Here is an 18,265-nt window from a genome sequence, read left to right as displayed (position 1 = left end):
CATCAGCCAAAAGGGGGTTCTTATTTGCATGTCTCCTACTATATGGCAAGCTCAGGGTGGGGCCTGACGGGAGGGCTGTGCACAGAGTAGAGAGTGTCCTGGGAGAGATTGGTAGTAATCCTATCATTCAGGAAAATATTATTTCATAGTATGTGATCATGTCTCGATAATCATTTAGCAGTCATCATCTAATTTCATTTTTACATACTTGCACACTGTATTTCTGCTTATATATTTCTGAAGTCCCTTGGCTTGTCTGTTTGAGTGATGTCTCTGTCCTCGACACTGACACTGTGAAGGGTATGATGTCATCGTTCACAGATGCAGTCCTGGATGTACACACAGTTTCCATGGAAACGCTGTCATTTGGCAGTGTTGCCTTTGACAGCCTAATTACCTGATTTTTCTACTTGACCATTTGTGTCTCTTAACATACCATCTAGATGTTACACTGTGCTCATTTCTGGAATGGAGACATTGTTTTGTAACAAATTGATCAACAATCTGATGCAATTAAATTTGGCCTCTTTTTGGGGCAGTTTTTGAGGTTTGTCCTGACCCCAAAATGTTTTTTTTTTTTTTTTTTTTTTTTTTTTGAAGAAATGGAGTCTAGCTGTGTTTCCAGGCTAGGCTTGAAATCCTTGGCTCAAGTGATCTTCTCACCTCAAACTCCCAAGTAAATGGAACTCGAGGCTGTGCCATGGTGCCTAGCTGGTTATTCTTCAATTACAGTTTTTCTTATTCTCTCTGTTAAAAATGAGTGGACTATTGTTTTCTATATTGCTCTCATGGAGTTATCAGCTTTTTATTAATTACTTACCATGAAAACCACTAACATTTTAGATGAAGTTTAGGGTTGAAAATACTCTCATTCAACTGCAAATCAAGGCACACCCTTTAGAGAGAGCTTTGTATCACTGTTTTTATGCCCTGCCTCTATCACCATAAAAATATACCAGACTCTCTCTTGCTGCAGAAGAAAGGGTTCAGTATCTCAGAGGGACATTCCTGCTTTAAGTACAGAAAACTGCGTGGGAGTAGTGGACTCCTATGATCTCACTGTGCCTCTCCCAGGAAGCTCCCCAGAACCTCTGCCCCACAGGTGAGCTGGCGTGAGAATCACTGGGGTACACCTGTTTTTGGTCTATAACACATGGCATAGAAACTCTGTCTTGTAAGTGAAGCTGGGAGGAGATAGGCATCCACCAAATCACAGACTGGAATTTAGTCTCCACCATAAAGACTTGACACCATGACGTCAACTGAGATCTGGGGGAGAGGGAAGCACCACCTTCTGGTCAGTTCAGCCCAAGGTCAAGATTCTGTGATCCTGAGATGTAAAGAAGAGGGTAATGCTCTTCTCTCAAGTATTCTGGGTCCTCACTGCACTTGCTGAGACTGAATTGCTGTGAGAGAATACCATGGACTGGGTGGCCCAGAAGTAACATAAATGTATATGTCCCGATTTTCAAGGCTGGGAAGTTCAAGATAAAGATGCCTTAGAGATTCGTATCTAGTGATGTCCCAATTCTTTATTTATAGATGGCCACCTTCCTACCATGACCACACCTCATGGAAGGAAAGAGGGAGCTCTCTGGGGTATTTTATTTAAAGGGCACTAATTCCACTCAGGAGATGGTGCCTCAACAACATTCAAAGGAGAATGAAGACCCCACCTCTACCACCATCACACTGGAGTTGAGATTCCAACATATGCCTTATGGGGGTCATAACTATTCAGTCAATAGGAGCACATTATAACAATCAATGATTTTTATTTACTGCGTGTTCTTAGAATAATTTGCTTTGATATTAAAGGCTGAGTTTTTATAATTTGTGCCAGATGAGGTTGTTTCTTTGCAAAACTTGAAGTTTCTCAAGTCATCAACCTTGTAGTGAGATAACTCTATTTATATTCATAATTGAAGCTTCCTCATTAGGGCCATAAGCATTTTGAATGTTCTTCTCTTAAATCATTTCCCATGATAGAATAAACTTGTCCCCCCTCATAAGTATTATCATTTGTTCAGAAATACACATTTTTTATATTTTAATATGCAAATCCACCTTTCCTTTATCTTTTGTTATCGTGGTGTCTTTATATTTTAAAATTTGTCAGTAAATATGTTTAAAATTTAGGATAGTTTTGGGTTTTAAGGAGAGCTCCCCGTAGAAGGGTGTGTTCTCATGTACAACTTGCCGTGGTTCCCCTCACTGGTCCACACTCTGCCAAGCCTGGGTCTCTCTCCTGCCGTCTGCGGGGCTCACTCTTCTATCTTTGTTTACTCTCTTTCCGTTTGGTTTTATGATTTGGTGTTGTTTGTAGTAATAATGTTTCTTTTCTCTTTTTTATTGTTTCTGCCATTGAAATACAATTTTTGTGTGTTTTTTTCCAAGGTGATGGTTTTCATATGCTGGCTTTTATACAAGAATTCCCTTGAATATTTCTTGTATGACCCATCAAGTGTGAAGAAAACATCTTAGTTTATCTCACCTGAGAAATAGCTTATTTCTCTTTCATTTCTGAGAGAAAAACCATCTGGGTACACTATTTCTGAATTGCTGATTTTGCTTACTGCTTTTTAATTTATTCACCAATTTTATTAGAAACTCCTATAGATATCCAGGATCAAACATTATTTGTGTTTGGATCATGTCAAAACTAAAACTGGTTTTCGTGATGACTACACTATTTTAGTCCCACCATTATGAAAAACAGTATAGCAGCTCATAAATACATCAAAAATGGAAATACAATATGACTCAGCAAACCCTCTCCTGGGAATAGAGCCAAAGGAAATAAAATCATAAACTTGTAAAGACACCTGTGCTCTTATGTTAATTGCAGCTCTATTTATGGCAGCCAATATATAAAAACAACCTAAGTGTTTGGTAATGGACAAAGGGATGAAGTAAAAGGGGTATAAGAAAACACTACAATGTTATTCAGCCTGATAAAAAAGAGATGCTTCCATTTGCCACAGGCTGGTAGGACCCCCACCATCACTACCAATGCACTCCATCCATTCCAGCCCTTTCCTGAGCTGGCAGATTCAGGCCCAGTCATAAGCACTGTTTGTAATGGAGTGACCAGAGACACAAGTGATGCAGAAGGTCCGTGTGGGCTCTTCTAGTCTAGGGCTGACTCTGTAGCTGCTCCCAAGACAGGGCACCTGGAGATATGAAGAATCAGTCTCTGCTAGTCATGTGCAACCACATTCACCCCATAGATCAGGGCTTGACATCTGAGACAGATTGGGAAGCTGTCAACAGGAAAAAAAAAAAAATCACAGTGAAGTCATCTTCAGGAACACAATTCTGCATTTCACGAGTACTTTAGCACTATCTAACGAGAGAGATTTTAGCTTCCAGAATCCAAGTGTATTTTTTCCTAGAGTTTGAACAACAATTTGGATATGGAACAGGCTTGTCCATATAAGTCAGAGAAACTGAGATCAGATTCCTGCTGTATTTTAGTATTTTGTCTATTTATTTTGTGGTTGTGTTGAAGCACTCATTGCCAAAAACTATTTCCACTGCAGTTATTAAAATTGGCTCAATTTTCATTTTCTATCAGTGACGTGAGCTTCTTTTTTTTTTTCCAAGCCAAACTGTATCCAGCTTTATTAAAGATATTTTCCATAAACAATCATGGTATTTCAGACAGGGCATGGGCAAGCAATCGTTAACAGTATACAACAACTTTAAAACTCCCTTCTTCAATGGACTACCAAAAATCAGAAAGCCACTATAAAACCCAATGAAGTCTTCATCTGATGCTCTGAACAGGGAAAGTTTAGAGTGAGGGTTGACATTTCACATTTAGCATGTTGTTTAACAACTTTTCACAAGCCGACCCTGACTTTCAGGAAGTGAAATGAAAATGGCAGAATTTATCTGAAGATCCACAATCTAGAAATGGAACCATGCTGTTTTGACAGGTGCCATCTCAGTGGCATCACTGGAAAGTCCAGATTGCCTGACACACTGGTAACCACTGACTAGGGGTCAGGTCCCAACAGATGTCTGGGCTTAAGGGAGTTAAGTCTATGCTGAAAGATGGAAAGGGAGAAGAGAACATAAAAACAAATTTGTTTTTCCATACCACAAGGCTTTTGTGCCAAGGTGGCCATGTGTGTCAAAGTAGAGAATCCCTCCTCCTGGGAACCAAGAGGAAGTCTCTCAAAACTAGAAGGGAAAGGTGTTTTCCCCACATCAACCCAGCTTTGGAGCCATTCTATTAGTGACATATGCCCCTTCCCCCAGAAACAACAATGAAGTGTTCTGTGTGCTAACAACATAGCTTAAAAAAAAAAAGTAAAACAAAATTCTGCATTTTATAAAACTTGATAAAAAATAGTATTTCAAACTGTACAGTCACCAGAAGTACACAGTTATCAAAAATACACACGCTTCACTTGGCATTTCCAGCACCTTCAGCTTTCTGTGCCTGGTCTATTTTGGCATCTCCATTTTCTGCAGGGTTATTCCCCTCCTTGCCAGCATCAGCTTTTCCCCTTTTCCCTTTGGGTACCTTCTCTCCCTTCTTTGCAGGGGCTTTTTAGGCTTGGGCTCTGGCTTTGGAGGAGCAGGTTTAGCAGACAACCTCGCGGATCTTCTCTGTGGTTCATCCTTCACCTTGGCTTTATCTCCGTTAGCATCCCCTTCAGCCTTTCTCTTGGGCATGATGGCGACGGTGGCGGGACGTAGGTGCTGGATGCAGATGCAGTGCACGCGGGCTTTGGTCGGTCTGGGGGTTGTTCTCACCTCTTCTTCTTCACACTGCTCCGACATGAGCTTTTATGTCAAGTGACTGACATGTACACCCTACAGAAAATATTACAAAATAACGCTGTGAGTTCATTCGTCATTCTTAAATACTACATTGCCATTACCACCAAGAATCCTCTGGAAAGCTTGAACTAAAAATAAATAGTAAATAATATTCTTAAATTAAAACTAGCAAATCTTTAAGAAACCTATAAACTCCATTTTCCAAAGCTACTCGCACTAGCACTTATGACCTGTGATTCACTTCATCAGAAACACCTCCAGCACCACTTTATGATTTGGAATGTGGAAGGCACGCACATTTTTTCTTTTATCTTCAGTGTCGGTGTCTGCTTTATCACATGAAGACACAGCAAAATATTTTAAGAGATCGATGTGTTAGGCAGAAACACTGAACAATACATTAAGGTTGCCTTTCCATCATATCTTCCTAAAAATCCTTTATGTGGTTAAAAAAAAAAACAAAAAAACAAAAAAACAAAAACAAAAACAAAAAACTTCCCATTCCCATTTTTTATGTTGCAAGAAACATCAGACAAAAACAGCTTCAAAGATTGTCAAAAGGGCATTAATATTAACACTAAATGAGGCAATTACTTCAGGGTGTAAATTCTTAGGCTGTTAAAGTTAAACTGAGAAGGGTTAAGTAAGTTGCTTTGAGACAGTTTTCTTGGGCTGCAAGGATTAATAACAGGGTGGCAAATGGGGAAAGTTGGACACACAGTTTATGAGGACATATCTTGCGGGAGTAACTTTTTCCTAAAGTTGTGGTGGATTTTGGGCAAGGCTGTGCTTTTTTAAGGCTCTATTTGTGATAGTTCTTGTTACCAAGTGTAAGTGTATGAGAACCCTCCCTCTATGGCTTTTCCCGGTCCCATTTCTAAAAGTTTTAACAAAAGTGACTCTGTTTTGATTCTGACAACATTCAAAAGCTCTTCTGGTTCGCACAACGCAGAATCAATTCCACAGCTGCATTTCATTGTCACCAAACAAGCTTATGCCCTTCAGTTCCCCTGGGCCACTCAAATTTCCAGATGGGTCTCCATGAAACATAGTGGAGGGTCCCAAGCATTGGGGAAAGAAGAAAGTCCCATCATCCTCTCCCATGTGGCTGCAGGAGCCACAGACTGAGCCCCACCTGAGCTCCAGCCAAGAAATGTGAGCCCTGGAATTTATACCATATGGACCACATCTTTCTTTTTCAGGGAGCAGAAAAGAAAATGAAAAAGTGAGAAAAATTAAAAGAAAGAAAATTGACAGCAAAAGGGGCACCAGATAAGTGCTGATACGGCTTTGCATATTTTAATATCAAGAGAAGGGGCATCCAGGAAACGTGAGGTTCTACGTGACACTGCCTCTGGCCCAGCCTCTCTCTTGGCTGGAATCAGAATCCCTAAAGCCTTTTCTAATCAGGGGATTAAAATTAGTTTCCTGTCCTGAGTCTGATTGGAGAAGACCCACAAGGCACCCCTGAGCTTCCTCAGGACTCTGATCTTGGTGACCATGGTTGAGGACTTCTCATGCCTTGAAGTAGTTTTTGTACATGTGAGACTAGGCCTTTATATTACAACCTTTTAAAAGGTGTATATTTGGAGATTTGTTTGGTAGGCACAGAACTCTAAATTAGTGAGGTTCTCTGGGAAACTGTCAGATGGAGAGGGAAGTTCCAAACACTGAGAAAACCAGCTCCTACCCTCTCTCTGCACCGGCCGCTGGGGTTGAATCTGACAGTGGGAGCTGAGCGCCGCCTGTAGCCGATTTCCTCCATGTGTTTCTGCAGAGAGGTTTGTGTCTGGATTCAACCTGACTTCCCTTCACTGTGTTTCTGGCACAGTAATACATGGCTGTGTACTCAGGTCTCAAACTGTTCATTTCCAGATAGAGTGTGTTCTTGTTCTTGACATTGCTTCTGGAGATGGGGAATCAGAACTTCACAGAATGTGCGTAACGTGTGCTACTCCCATCATTGCTAATACATGAGATCCATTTCAGTCTGTTCCCTGGAGCCTGGTAGACTCAGTGCATCCAGTGGCTCCTGAAGGTGAATCCAGAGGCTGCAGAGTCGAGTCTCAGGTACCCCACTCCAGGCTGTACCAAGTCTACCCCAGGCTCCACCAACTGTGCCTCACATTGGACACCCAAAAACACAGAGACATCCTGGTCAGAAACTGGCATTTATTTTCAGTGTTTCCTTAACTGTTATCCACTCACACTCAAAATCTCTAGTTCACCCCGAGTCTACTTTTAAAATAGTAACAAGTAAGTGCCAGGTCAGCACAAACTCCATGGTGAGTTCTCTGTGTTCAGTGCTGATCACCATGTGGAAAAAAACCTTGGAATTCCAGGGCTGGGGCTCCTATCCCAGAACTGTAGGGTGAGGGCAGGGCTGGTTTTCACCAGAGAAGGAGGGTCCTTTGCGTATTTCCAACTACATAAAAAACTCTAGGGTGGGATACGTGAGGAGAAGGCATTGCTGAGAGAAGATGATGGAGTCTTCTGCAGGAGTTTGGTGACTTATGGTATTTGGAAGATTTGCACTTTTATTAGGAAATTGTGCTGTGATAAACACTTAGCACCAAATACTACATTATATTTTTAAATATGTGTGTAAATTATGTCTGTGAGACTCAATGTTTTCTCCATTTATGGATGTGAACATAAACCCACACACAGAGAGTCTATATCTGTGTCTAAGTGCTCATGTCTGAGATGACTGAGTTCCAGTATCTGAGCCTGTGCTTCTCATCACTGTGCTCCCTGAACCAACTCCAGCACAGAGCTGGACATGTCTAGTGCGGTTTGCAGAACTCACTGCCTGTAATGAGAACAGTGTGATTCCGCTACACTCTAGCGTTCACCTAAAATTATGGAGAGAACTAAGGTTCACGCAGATACATTTTCAGGTAATTGGCATTTAACATACGTTATCCATTTTCTGTCAGTTCTTTTTGTCTAATTTTTTATTTGTTTGCTTGTAATAAACTTCAAAAGCTTAATTGAGAGACAAATAAACTTCATATCCTTAAAGTATACATTGATAAACATGACATAACTATCACTATTGTCAAGAAAGTGGGCAAGTGAATTCCCCTCAATTTTTTCTCCTGTTCCCGATTTCCTCCTTCTATCCCTTTCCCTTCTTCTACCATTTCCTCAAGCAACAACTGTTCTTCATTAAATTATTGTAGATTAGTTTTCATTTTCCAGAATTTATAGAAATGGAATAATGTAGTATATACACTTATTCGTTTGGCTTATTTTACTCACCATAAATACCTAGATGTTTTAGCTTGTCATTGTGTGTATCAGATACTTATACATTATAAATGATGGGTAATATTACAGTGAACAAATGTACTACAATTATTTTTCCTATTGAGAAGCTAATTAATATGAGGAAGCTTATGTTATTCTGGGTTTTACCAAAAATATCTGCTCCTCAGCTTAGAGAAGTACATAGATAAGAAATATATATATTTTTTATATTTTACAGCAACAACATCAGCAATAACAGATAAACAGAAAATAAGAAATTTGGCAAATTGTCTTTCATACTTCAGATAATCAAAGATTTAAGAAAAACAACAAATCTGAAATTTAGGGAGAGACAAGTCCTTGTAGAGAGTAACAAAGTCAGGGTATGAGATTACCTGAGGCAGAGTCTGCCATATGAGATACAGTCTATTTCAAGATAAGGCTTCAAATACATATTGGAATGCTTGAAGTCAAGAGTGGTGAATGTGCTCTAGTGTAAAATTCTCAGGGACCAAATACTGAAGAGCTTTCCTATTCTCTTGAATATCTTTCCCCTAGAAAGGGGACAATCCCATAAATCATTCTGTACCAGAGTGTCTGGAAGAGAATGAGAGCCTGAACTTCTAAAATAAATCCAGACCCACCTCCTCCTCCTTTATCACCATTATAGAACTAAGAAATTACACTTTAGAGGCAGGACTCTAAAACCAGCATCCGAAGGGCTGAAATAGATACTCTAGAGGATGGAACAAGGTGACAATACAAAGCCAGGCAGAAAAGGAAAACCCATTGTTGCTGTTAATACTATAATCAGTTGCCTCTAGCATTAGGTAGATTGTCATTGATAACCTGGGTTGGGTCTGATTCCAATCAGAGAAGAATGGGAGAAGGTAAAATGCCATGGTGTTTCAGCAGGTTCAACTCTCTCCGAGACTTCCAGCCTGCATTTATTTATGGTTGGTCTCATGAACATTGAACATGCTTAGACATCTCTCATAATTATTATCCCCTATATCCCACAGAAAATTGGCAAGTCCATCTGCAGCTTGTCAAACCTGAATATCAGACAGAAAAAGACTCTAAAGTGATATTTATTTGACAATAAGCATTGCAATGGGAATGTGCATGGGCACATTGGGGTAGTTAAATAAGGAAAGTGTTTTAAAGAAAAAATGAGGAGGGCCACATATACGGTTTTGAGACAGTTAACCTGTGATAAAATGACCAATAACCAGGGTGGCATCAGGCTAATATTGGGCAGGCAGCTCTGGGCAGATGTACTTGGAGAAGTAATTATTTTAAAGTTGTGCTGGCCTTTGTGCAATGTTGTGGTTTGGCAGAATCTATTTATGACAGTTCTTGTTAGGGAAGACGTGTGTGATGAGAACCCTCCCTCATGGCCTTCCCAGCTCCATTTCCCAGGGTTTTAACACAAATTTTTCCATTTGGATTCCGACAACTTTCACAGTCTCTTTCTAACACTATGGTGAGAAAAGTGACTCTATGACTGTTTGCACAGCGCAGGATCAAATCCACATCCACATTTCATCACCTTCACCACTAATGGCCACAGGCATCTCAGATGATTCTCCACAGCATCATGGAGGGCTCTGAGTCATGAGAAGGGAAGAAAGTCCCATCAGTCTCTCTCACGTGGCTGCAGGGGCCACAGCCTGAGACTCACCTGAGCCCCCAGGAAAAGGCTTGAGCCCTGGAATTTAGACCACAGAAAGTATGTCTTTCTTCCTTTATCAGGAAGCAGGAAAAGCTAATGAAAAAGTGAAAGCCACAACTAAGAAAAAAAATGGATATAGCAAAAGAAATGACTAAACTAAACAATAACTAAAAGGAAAGAATATGCAAAGCAAAAGAAAAATCAAATCACTGCTGATACTCAATTTCATGCTTCATTGTCAAGAGAAGGGTCATATATGGAAGTTGTGAGGTTCTATATGACACTCACTCTGGTGCAGACTCTCTCTTGGGTATGATCAGAATCCATAAATAGTATTTGAATCATGGAAATTCACTGAGGTTAACTGTACTGAGTCTGACTGGCGATGACCCACCAGAACACCTAGGCTTTTTCAGGACTCTGATATTTTTGACATTGGTTGATAATTTTTCTTCTCTGTGTCAATCTACATTTTGTGCATGGGAAAATATATCCTCATATTATCATGATTATATATATATGTGTGTGTGTGTATATATTATACATATATATATATAAATATATATAAAACAATGGTACACACAGAATTCTAAAATGAAGAGGCTCCCTAAAGAAAGTGACAGAAGAAGATGATGAAGTCCCACATCCTGAGAGAAAACCAACCTCTAATCTTCATGTGAACCTGCCTCTGGAGTGGCCTCTGACCAGTGGGCCCTGAGGGACCCGTGCACCTGATTTCTCCCCAGCGCTCCTGCAGGGAGGTTTCCGTCTGGGCTCACACTGACTTCTCCTCACTGTGTCTCTTACAGTAATAGACAGCCATGGCATCAACAATCAAACTGTTTATTTGCAGATACAGTGAGTTCTTGGTGTTTTCTCTGGAGACGGTGTATCAGCCCTTCACAGAATCTGAGTAGTATGTGCCTCCACCACTCGCATTCATGTAAGACTGACTCCAGCCCCTTCCCTGGAGCTTGATCCACCTAGTGCATGCCATAGCTACTGAAGGTGAATCCAGAGGCTGCACAGGACAGTCGCAGGGACCCCCCAGGCTGTATCACTCCTCACCCAGACTCTACCAGCTGCACCTCACGTTGGATACCTGCAAACACATAGAAATTCTGGTCAGAAACTGCCACTGTTTCTCTCACTCATATTCACTGACACTCAATATTTCTAGTTCTTCTTGATCACCTTTTAGAACAACAACAAACAAAACCCAGCACAGCCTCAACTCCATGGCATGTTTTCAGTGTTCAGTGCTGATGACTGAATGGAGGCACCTTGGTATTCCAGGGCTGGGGCTTCTGTCCCAGAGCTGCGGAGTCAGGGCTGGGCTGTTTTTCATCAGCTGAGAGAAGGCCCTATTTTCATGTCTCCTAATATATAGAAAGCTCTGGTTTGGGATGCCTGAGGAGAGGGGAGGGCCAAGAGAAGATGGAAGATTCCTAGGGGAGATTTAGATTTACATTGAATGTTAATATTGATCAATGGGATGATTATGTGGTTTTTATTTTTACTTGTGTTTATGTGATGAATCACATTTATTGATTTCTGTAAGTTTGAGAATGGAATACAACACAGTCATAAGAATAAGATCATGTTCTTTGCAGCAACATAGATGGAGCTGGAGGTTGTTATCCTAAGGAAACTAACACAGTAACAGAAAATCCATACCATCTCATGTGTAAGTGGGAGCTAATCATATTGATACAAAGAAAACAACAGACACGAGGTCCTACTCGAGTGTGGAGGGTGAGAGGAGGGTGAGAATTGAAAATCTACCTACCAGGTACTATGCTTATTTCCTTGGTGACAAAATAATCTGTACATCAAACCAACATAACTCACAATTTACCTACAAAACAAAACTTGCACAAGCACTTCTGAATCTAAAATAAAAGTTTAAAAACATTTTGGCTAGTTTTTCTTCATTAATACAATACCTGAATACACCTTAGTTACTGCAAATGCTCTCTAGAATATTTTTGTGTGTGTTTTCTATTATCATTTACCATAAAAAACCTAAATTTATGTAACTATACAAGTTAACAATGTATTTTGAAACTTCATAGTCACACCCATATATACAGACACAGACACCCAGCAATGAAACATATATGTGCATAGGCAAATATAAATGCATTTTGAAACATCAAAGTGACATACATTTGTTTCTATGCTATTCTATTGAATTTCTATGGATTTATTTGTATTTACAGTTTAAGGTTTCGGTCCAAAGTAACATTCTTCAGCGAGTGTCTGTTCCACTGTAAATTAAGAAATATATGTAAACACATGTTTTAGTAAAACTTACTGTAACTGCCATTATTGACAAATCTAACATTGAAATATACAATGGTATTCTTTATACACTCTGTGCTGGCTTATTTCCCATTTTTACTAACAGCATACTTTTAAATAAATGTTTTAATGCATTTAATATTATAAATATAATAATGCAAATATCTATTAAATAATTTCATTACATGATTGGTTGAAATAACATTGTACTTTACAAAAGTCATCAGCTTTTCCAATTTAAATAGCATTTAAATATTAAATTAAAATAACATATTGAGTATTAAGTTAAAAATAGCAATTTCCAATTTAAAGACTGTTTTTTCTTTTGCAATGGCTTCACATAAATTTTTAACATAAACTCGATAGGTTGTTTATTTGGCAATATTCCTGGATGCTAGAGAATATCCATAAATATAGAACTAAAATCAACCCAGGGTTCCCAGGAATTCACTCACAGTGACAGCTGGCTGGAGGGTGGTCTGAGAGTGTGCAAACACATGGGGATTTGGGCTTTATCATCAAAGCACTAGTGAGCCCCAGGACTGAGCACACAGGGGGCAGCAGGAGCTGCAGAGCCCACTCTGTGGTACTTAGGGAAAGGAGGGGATGTGTTGAGGGGATGTGTTGAGGGGATGTCTGCAGGACCCTAGAAAGGGGTGAAGAGGGCAGAGCGTTTGCAGGTAGATGATCATATTAGAACTGTTGTCTGCCTATACTTGGTTGGCTTCAGCGATCATAAAGGGAAGTGAATTCATTCACCAGACATAGATGAGACAAAGTAAACAGACTTGCTGTTTCCTTGAATGGAAATTGAGGAATATAAAAGGTTTGGACAGAAGAAGGGAAGTGGAGAAACAGACTGAGGGGCAGAATACCAGGAACCACCAAAGTGGAAGACAGGAGCCCTTAAAGTGGTGTTTCATCTTCACAATTAGCAGATGAAAGAGCAAGAAACTCAACATCATGCATATGCAGAGTTATTGTTAGGAAACATTTACATAGTGTGACTGACACAGCACAGTAACAAAAATGTTTGTGGAAATAGTTTGAAGTAAGCATACACAATTTCTTCATTTTAAAATTTAACTGAGATATTATTGCTCATATTATTACAAAAATATAAAGAATCAAAAGTTTAATTGAATTCCTGTTCTAAGTTAAGATTTTGTAGGTAAGAGAAACATGGATTCCAAGGAAGAAATGGCAAGAGAGCCTGGGAAGACTTTGGCTTCACCAGGTCAGGAATCATAAGGATTAAATAAAGCCACTGTCCCCAGGGACCTGATGAGGCACTGCTTCCTAAGAGAACCCTGGTGTCCTGACAGCTACGTGGTGTTCTGAGCTCCCCCTTTTGTCCTGAGCATCACCTCATATCCCGAGCACCCCCTGGTGGTTCTGAGCGACCCCTGGTGTCCTGAGTGCCCCCTGGTGGTTCTGAGCTCCCCCTTGTGTCCTGAGTGTCAACTCATGTCCTGAGCGCCTCATGGTGGTAATGAGCGACCCCTGGTGTCCTGAGCGCCCCCTGGTGGTTCTGAGTGCTCTCTGGTGTCCTTAGCTTTCCCTCGTGTCCTGAGCGCCCCCTGGTGGTTCTGAGTTCCCTCTTGTGTCCTGAGCACCACCTCATGTCCTGAGCACCCCCTGGAGGTTCTCAGCAGACTCTGGTGTCCTGAGCACCTCCTCGTGTCCTGATCCTCCCCTTGTGTCCTCAGCACCCCCTGGTGTCTTCACCACCCCAGGTGGTTTTCAGCACCCCCTGGTGACTTCTGAGCCCTCCTTTGTCAGCCTCCTACTGGTTCTGAGCTTCCCTTCGTGTTTCTGATCAGTGTGTACCACACAGTCCCCTCCTGTCTTTCTACAGCGAGGTGTGTGTCTGGGCTCATCACACAGATGTCCCCTAACTGAGTCTCTCATGGTAATACATGGCCTTGTCCTCGGCTCTCAGGTTGGTCATTTTGAGGGAGATTGTGCTGACAAGGGTGTCCCTGAGGATTATGATTTTTCTTTGAATTCATGGAGGGTACCACTGACAAATTCCACTTGAATGACTCCCTGTTGCCTCCCACACCAACTCCTGTCCTGAATTCTGCTGGGCTGAGCTCATGCTAAAGTCATGAAGGTAAATTCAGAGGCTTTGTATAAAACGCTCTGAGAATTGTTGGGCTGTACCATTTCTCTTTCAGATTCCACCAGTGAACTTCATGTAAGACTCATAAGAACACAGAAGGAACAGGCTGAGAAGCAGCCACAGCTAGGCTGGATCCACAGGGACCCTACCTCTGAGAATGATAAGAAGAGAAGCCCAGATTATAGCACAGACCCTAAGGTGTGGACACTGAGGAAGGGCACAGACATCAGGTGGCATCCCCTTCATGGACAGGGGATAAGGTGTCCTGAGATCACACAGTCATTTCCTCCTTTCTGGGTGCAGTGTTAGTCTACCAGGAGATACTGTGATGGACTGTTGATTGGACTCCTGCTTGGAGGTGTTGCTTGCAAAAGAGCACCAGTTACAGTATTAACAATGGGGTTTTGCTTGGCTTATGTTGCCCAGGAATAGGGGCTACTATTTCTCAGGCAGTGGGTGTGGCCATGTAGCACCCAAAAGATGCCATCCTTTGTGTTAAGCTGCCAGGGCAGGTGGCTGCACAAAGCAAGGTGAGGGCTGGGCCAGGTAGGTTTCTGCACTGAGTATCCATGTGCAGGGCAAGCAGCAGCCTCTGTAGGTGTGGGGGACAGGGGTGCTTCACAGGCCACTGGGTTGCTGTTCCAGAGGGGACCATGTCTTCCTCTGCTGCACGGAAGTTTGTTCTGGGAGTGGGGAGTGGCAGCTGGTGGTAAGCCCCACACACTTCCCACACACTTGGTGAGGCAGATGCTTCCCCCTGGTTTTCCACTGGCAGCAATGAGATCAGTTCCAGTCAACCTGTGATCAATATCTGCAAATGCCAGGAGTCATTAGCTGTCCCCATGGAGACTGCAGCCATGGGTTCCATGCCATGCCCCTTCCTGTCTGCTGCAAAGCCGGGCACCGGTGCTCTTCCCTGCCCAGGCCCTGGCCAAGGGAGTTCATCCCCACCCAAGGTTATATCACACATCCCTGTTGAGAGCTTCTTTCAACCTGTGACCAGTGCTTGAAATTTTTGGCTGTTCTCCCCAGGGTCCTCTGTGAAGACCATTAGGAAATGGCTGTCCTCAGACCACAATGAGATCTGGGGGCTTATGGAAGGGTCTTCCTGCCACTGCCCCTACTTTTACATTCCACGACCCTCCAGAGTGGGTCCTGGCACTGGGTGAGTTTAGGGCCTTCTCCTGTGGCCTGGACTTGAAGGATCCCAGTGGGGGTGTGTATCCCAGACGCAAACTCTCCCCTCAAACTCTGGGGACTCCCAGCCCTTCACCTGACTCACAGTGTGTGCTGCAGCTTCCTGCTTCTTTCAGAAAGTTTGCAGATTATTTCAGTCTTTCTGTTCAGTTCCTGCATTGCTTCTTGAAAATAAGTACACAATGTTCATCTCTCCACATTAGCTTGTCCTTCCAAGTGGAAGAGATATGCTAGCAATGCCTCTAACCTGCCATCTTGAAATGTAAGTTTGATTTTTTAAATTCTGGAAACTTATTGAATCTCTTCATTACTTCCAACCTTTTTCGGTGGAGTCTTTTGGGCTTATTAAAGATAAGAGCATATAATATGAAAAAAAATGTTCTAAATTTATTCATTACTATATGGCCGACTTCTATATTTTATTCTTGCCTAACTATTCTGTCTACATCCCCCAGTGGTATGTTGAATAATAAACTTGTCTAGTTTCTAGTCTTAGAGGAAAATAAAATTTTCCTCATCGAGTAGTATAATGTTAGATGTGGGTTTGTGATATGTTGTCTTTATTGTGTAGAGGTATATATTTTATGCATAATTTGTTCAGATTCTTTATAATGAGAGTGTGGTGGATTCTGTCAGCGGCTCTTTCTGAATCTACTGATACGGACATATAGTTTTAGTCCTTCAGTATTTTGATTTAATAAATCACCTTTTTTTGTACAGGTTGAAACTTCATTGCATCCTAGAGATAAACCGCATCTGATCATGGTGAATTCTATTGTTAACGTGCTGTTGAATTTTGTTTGTCGTCACTCTTGAGAGTTTTTGAAACTATGATAATCAGGGATATTAGCCTGTAATTTCATTTATTTGTAGTTTATTTTCCTTGCTTTGGAAATAGGGCCTTCCAAAATAAGCTTGGATGTATTCCTTCCTTTTTATTTTGTTGGAAATTTCAGTAGAGATTCTAGTTTTTTTTTCTTTTTTTTCTTTTTTTATAAAATTCAGTAATGAATCCATGAAGTTCTTGACTTTTCTTTGATTTGAGATGTCTGAAAAATCACTGACTCAATCTCTTAACTCATTGGTCTGTTCTGATTTTTTTGTGAATTGGAGTCTAACTCTGTTGCCCAGTCTGGAGTACAGTGGCTCAATTTTGACTTTCTGCAACCTCTGCCTCCCAGGTTCAAGTCATTCTCCTGCCTCAGCCTCCCAAGTAGCTGGGACTATGGGACTCCAGCCCAGCTAATTTTTGAATTTTTAGTAGAGATGGGGTTTTGCCATGTTGGCCACACTGATCTTGAACTCCTGACCTCAGGTGATCCACCTGCATCAGCCTCCCAAAGTGCTGGGAGTACAGGCATGAGCAACCACGCCCAACCCAGATTTTCTATTTCTTGGTGGTTCAGTTTTGATAGGTTGTATGTTTTTTAAAATTTATCTATTTATTTTAATTTATCCTTAACCAGACAGGTCCTAAAATATTTGCAAGATTACTCACAGGGAATCTATTTATGAAGGAAGTCTTTGTTATACTGAATACTTATGAATTGGCAGAAGGATGAATTATTCAGGGCATATTATTAAAAGAAAACAATAACAAAACGAGAACCTATTATTTCAAAAGTGATTAAATGACTTTGTAAAAGTAAGTAGAAAAAAGGAGGGAGTGAGAGCGGATAGGAAGGAGGAAGGCAAGCAATGATTAACTGTAAAATTTTCACTAATTAAAAAACTGTCATATTGAAGAGGTGCCTCTTAGGCAGGCTTTTGATGTTAACCATGTAATATTCACCATGAACAACCTTGTAGAACACACAAGAGCTCCCTCAGAGAATCCACCTCCCGTGGTCAGGTCCCCTATCCAGTTGCCTTAGGGGGCTAGGAACCCTCCCATGTTGTTCTCTGGTTCTCGCTCCTGAGGACAAAAAGTGTTTCCTCCCCAAATGAATAGAGAGGTCCCTGGGGAGGGAGTTTCTGGCAGCTCACTCTGCACCTGCACTGTGGAGGGTTTTTGATGCTCTCAGTGCTGGTTTCTCTCACTGTGTCTTTCGCACAGTAATACGTGGCGGTGTCCGAGGCCTTCAGGCTGCTCCACTGCAGGTAGGTGGTGCTGATGGACTTGTCCGCTGAGATGGTGACTTGGCCTTGGAAGGACGGGCTGTATCTGGTATCAGAATCACCAAGATAGATCATCCCCATCCACTCCAGGCCTTTCCTGGGCATCTGGCGCACCCAGCTGATCCAGTAGCTGGTAAAGCTGTATCCAGAAGTCTTACAGGAGATCTTCAGAGACTCCCCGGGCCTTTTCACCTCTGCTCCAGACTGCACCAGCTGCACCTCGGCACAGACTCCTGTGGGGGAGATACAAAATTTGAATTGAGGCTCCTTTCTCCCCATTCTTTTCTGTGACCTCAACCCCTGGGCAGAACTGACCTTGGAGAACAGCCAGGAGGAGGGCGAGGATGGCAATTGACCCCATCGTGGTGGAGGACAGAAATGAAGCAATGAGATCCCCAGCTGGACGGTGAGGGAGGCTGACTGTGGAGGGGAGCCCTGGGTTTAAGTGGGGAGGCCGCCAGTTGAATTTGCATAGTTGTCACCCTGCCCTGAAGGGAAGAGTCTACAGGCTTTATAACCCAGAACCTCAAATGCAGAAAAAGCCTGGCCTGAGCCTCCTGGGAGGGGCAGAATAAGGTCTCAGTAATTCCTTACACCCTGCTATTGCCCCTTTCCACAATTTTCCGTTTCTTCGAGACCCATCCCAGGGCCTCCCTTCCTCCACCCTTCTCTGTGACCCTGTGAAGGTGACAAATCTAGATGAAACTAGGTGTGTTAAAAAATGAGAAGTAGAGCCAGGAAAGGCCATGAAGAAAAAATTCAAATGCATGTATATCTGATAACAATAACTACCAAGAAAA

General features: G+C 41.8%; 1 pseudogene and 1 gene segment (V, D, J or C); both read right to left on the bottom strand.

Moving 5' to 3' along the window:
- Window positions 1-4,414: 4,414 nt before the first annotated feature.
- Window positions 4,415-4,686, bottom strand: LOC108519988 (non-histone chromosomal protein HMG-17 pseudogene; annotated as a pseudogene).
- Window positions 4,687-16,859: 12,173 nt separating this feature from the next.
- Window positions 16,860-17,955, bottom strand: LOC108519987 (Ig heavy chain V region 3-like). The segment is given in 2 exon segments: window positions 16,860-17,698; window positions 17,781-17,955. Coding segments are annotated over 2 exon segments (519 nt in total).
- Between the last annotated feature and the right edge of the window lie 310 nt (window positions 17,956-18,265).

This window comes from Rhinopithecus bieti, unplaced genomic scaffold, assembly GCF_001698545.2.
Source record: "Rhinopithecus bieti isolate Rb0 unplaced genomic scaffold, ASM169854v2 scaffold_50706, whole genome shotgun sequence".
Taxonomy (NCBI): Eukaryota; Metazoa; Chordata; class Mammalia; order Primates; family Cercopithecidae; genus Rhinopithecus; species Rhinopithecus bieti.
This window is presented reverse-complemented; position numbering and strand designations above follow the sequence as displayed.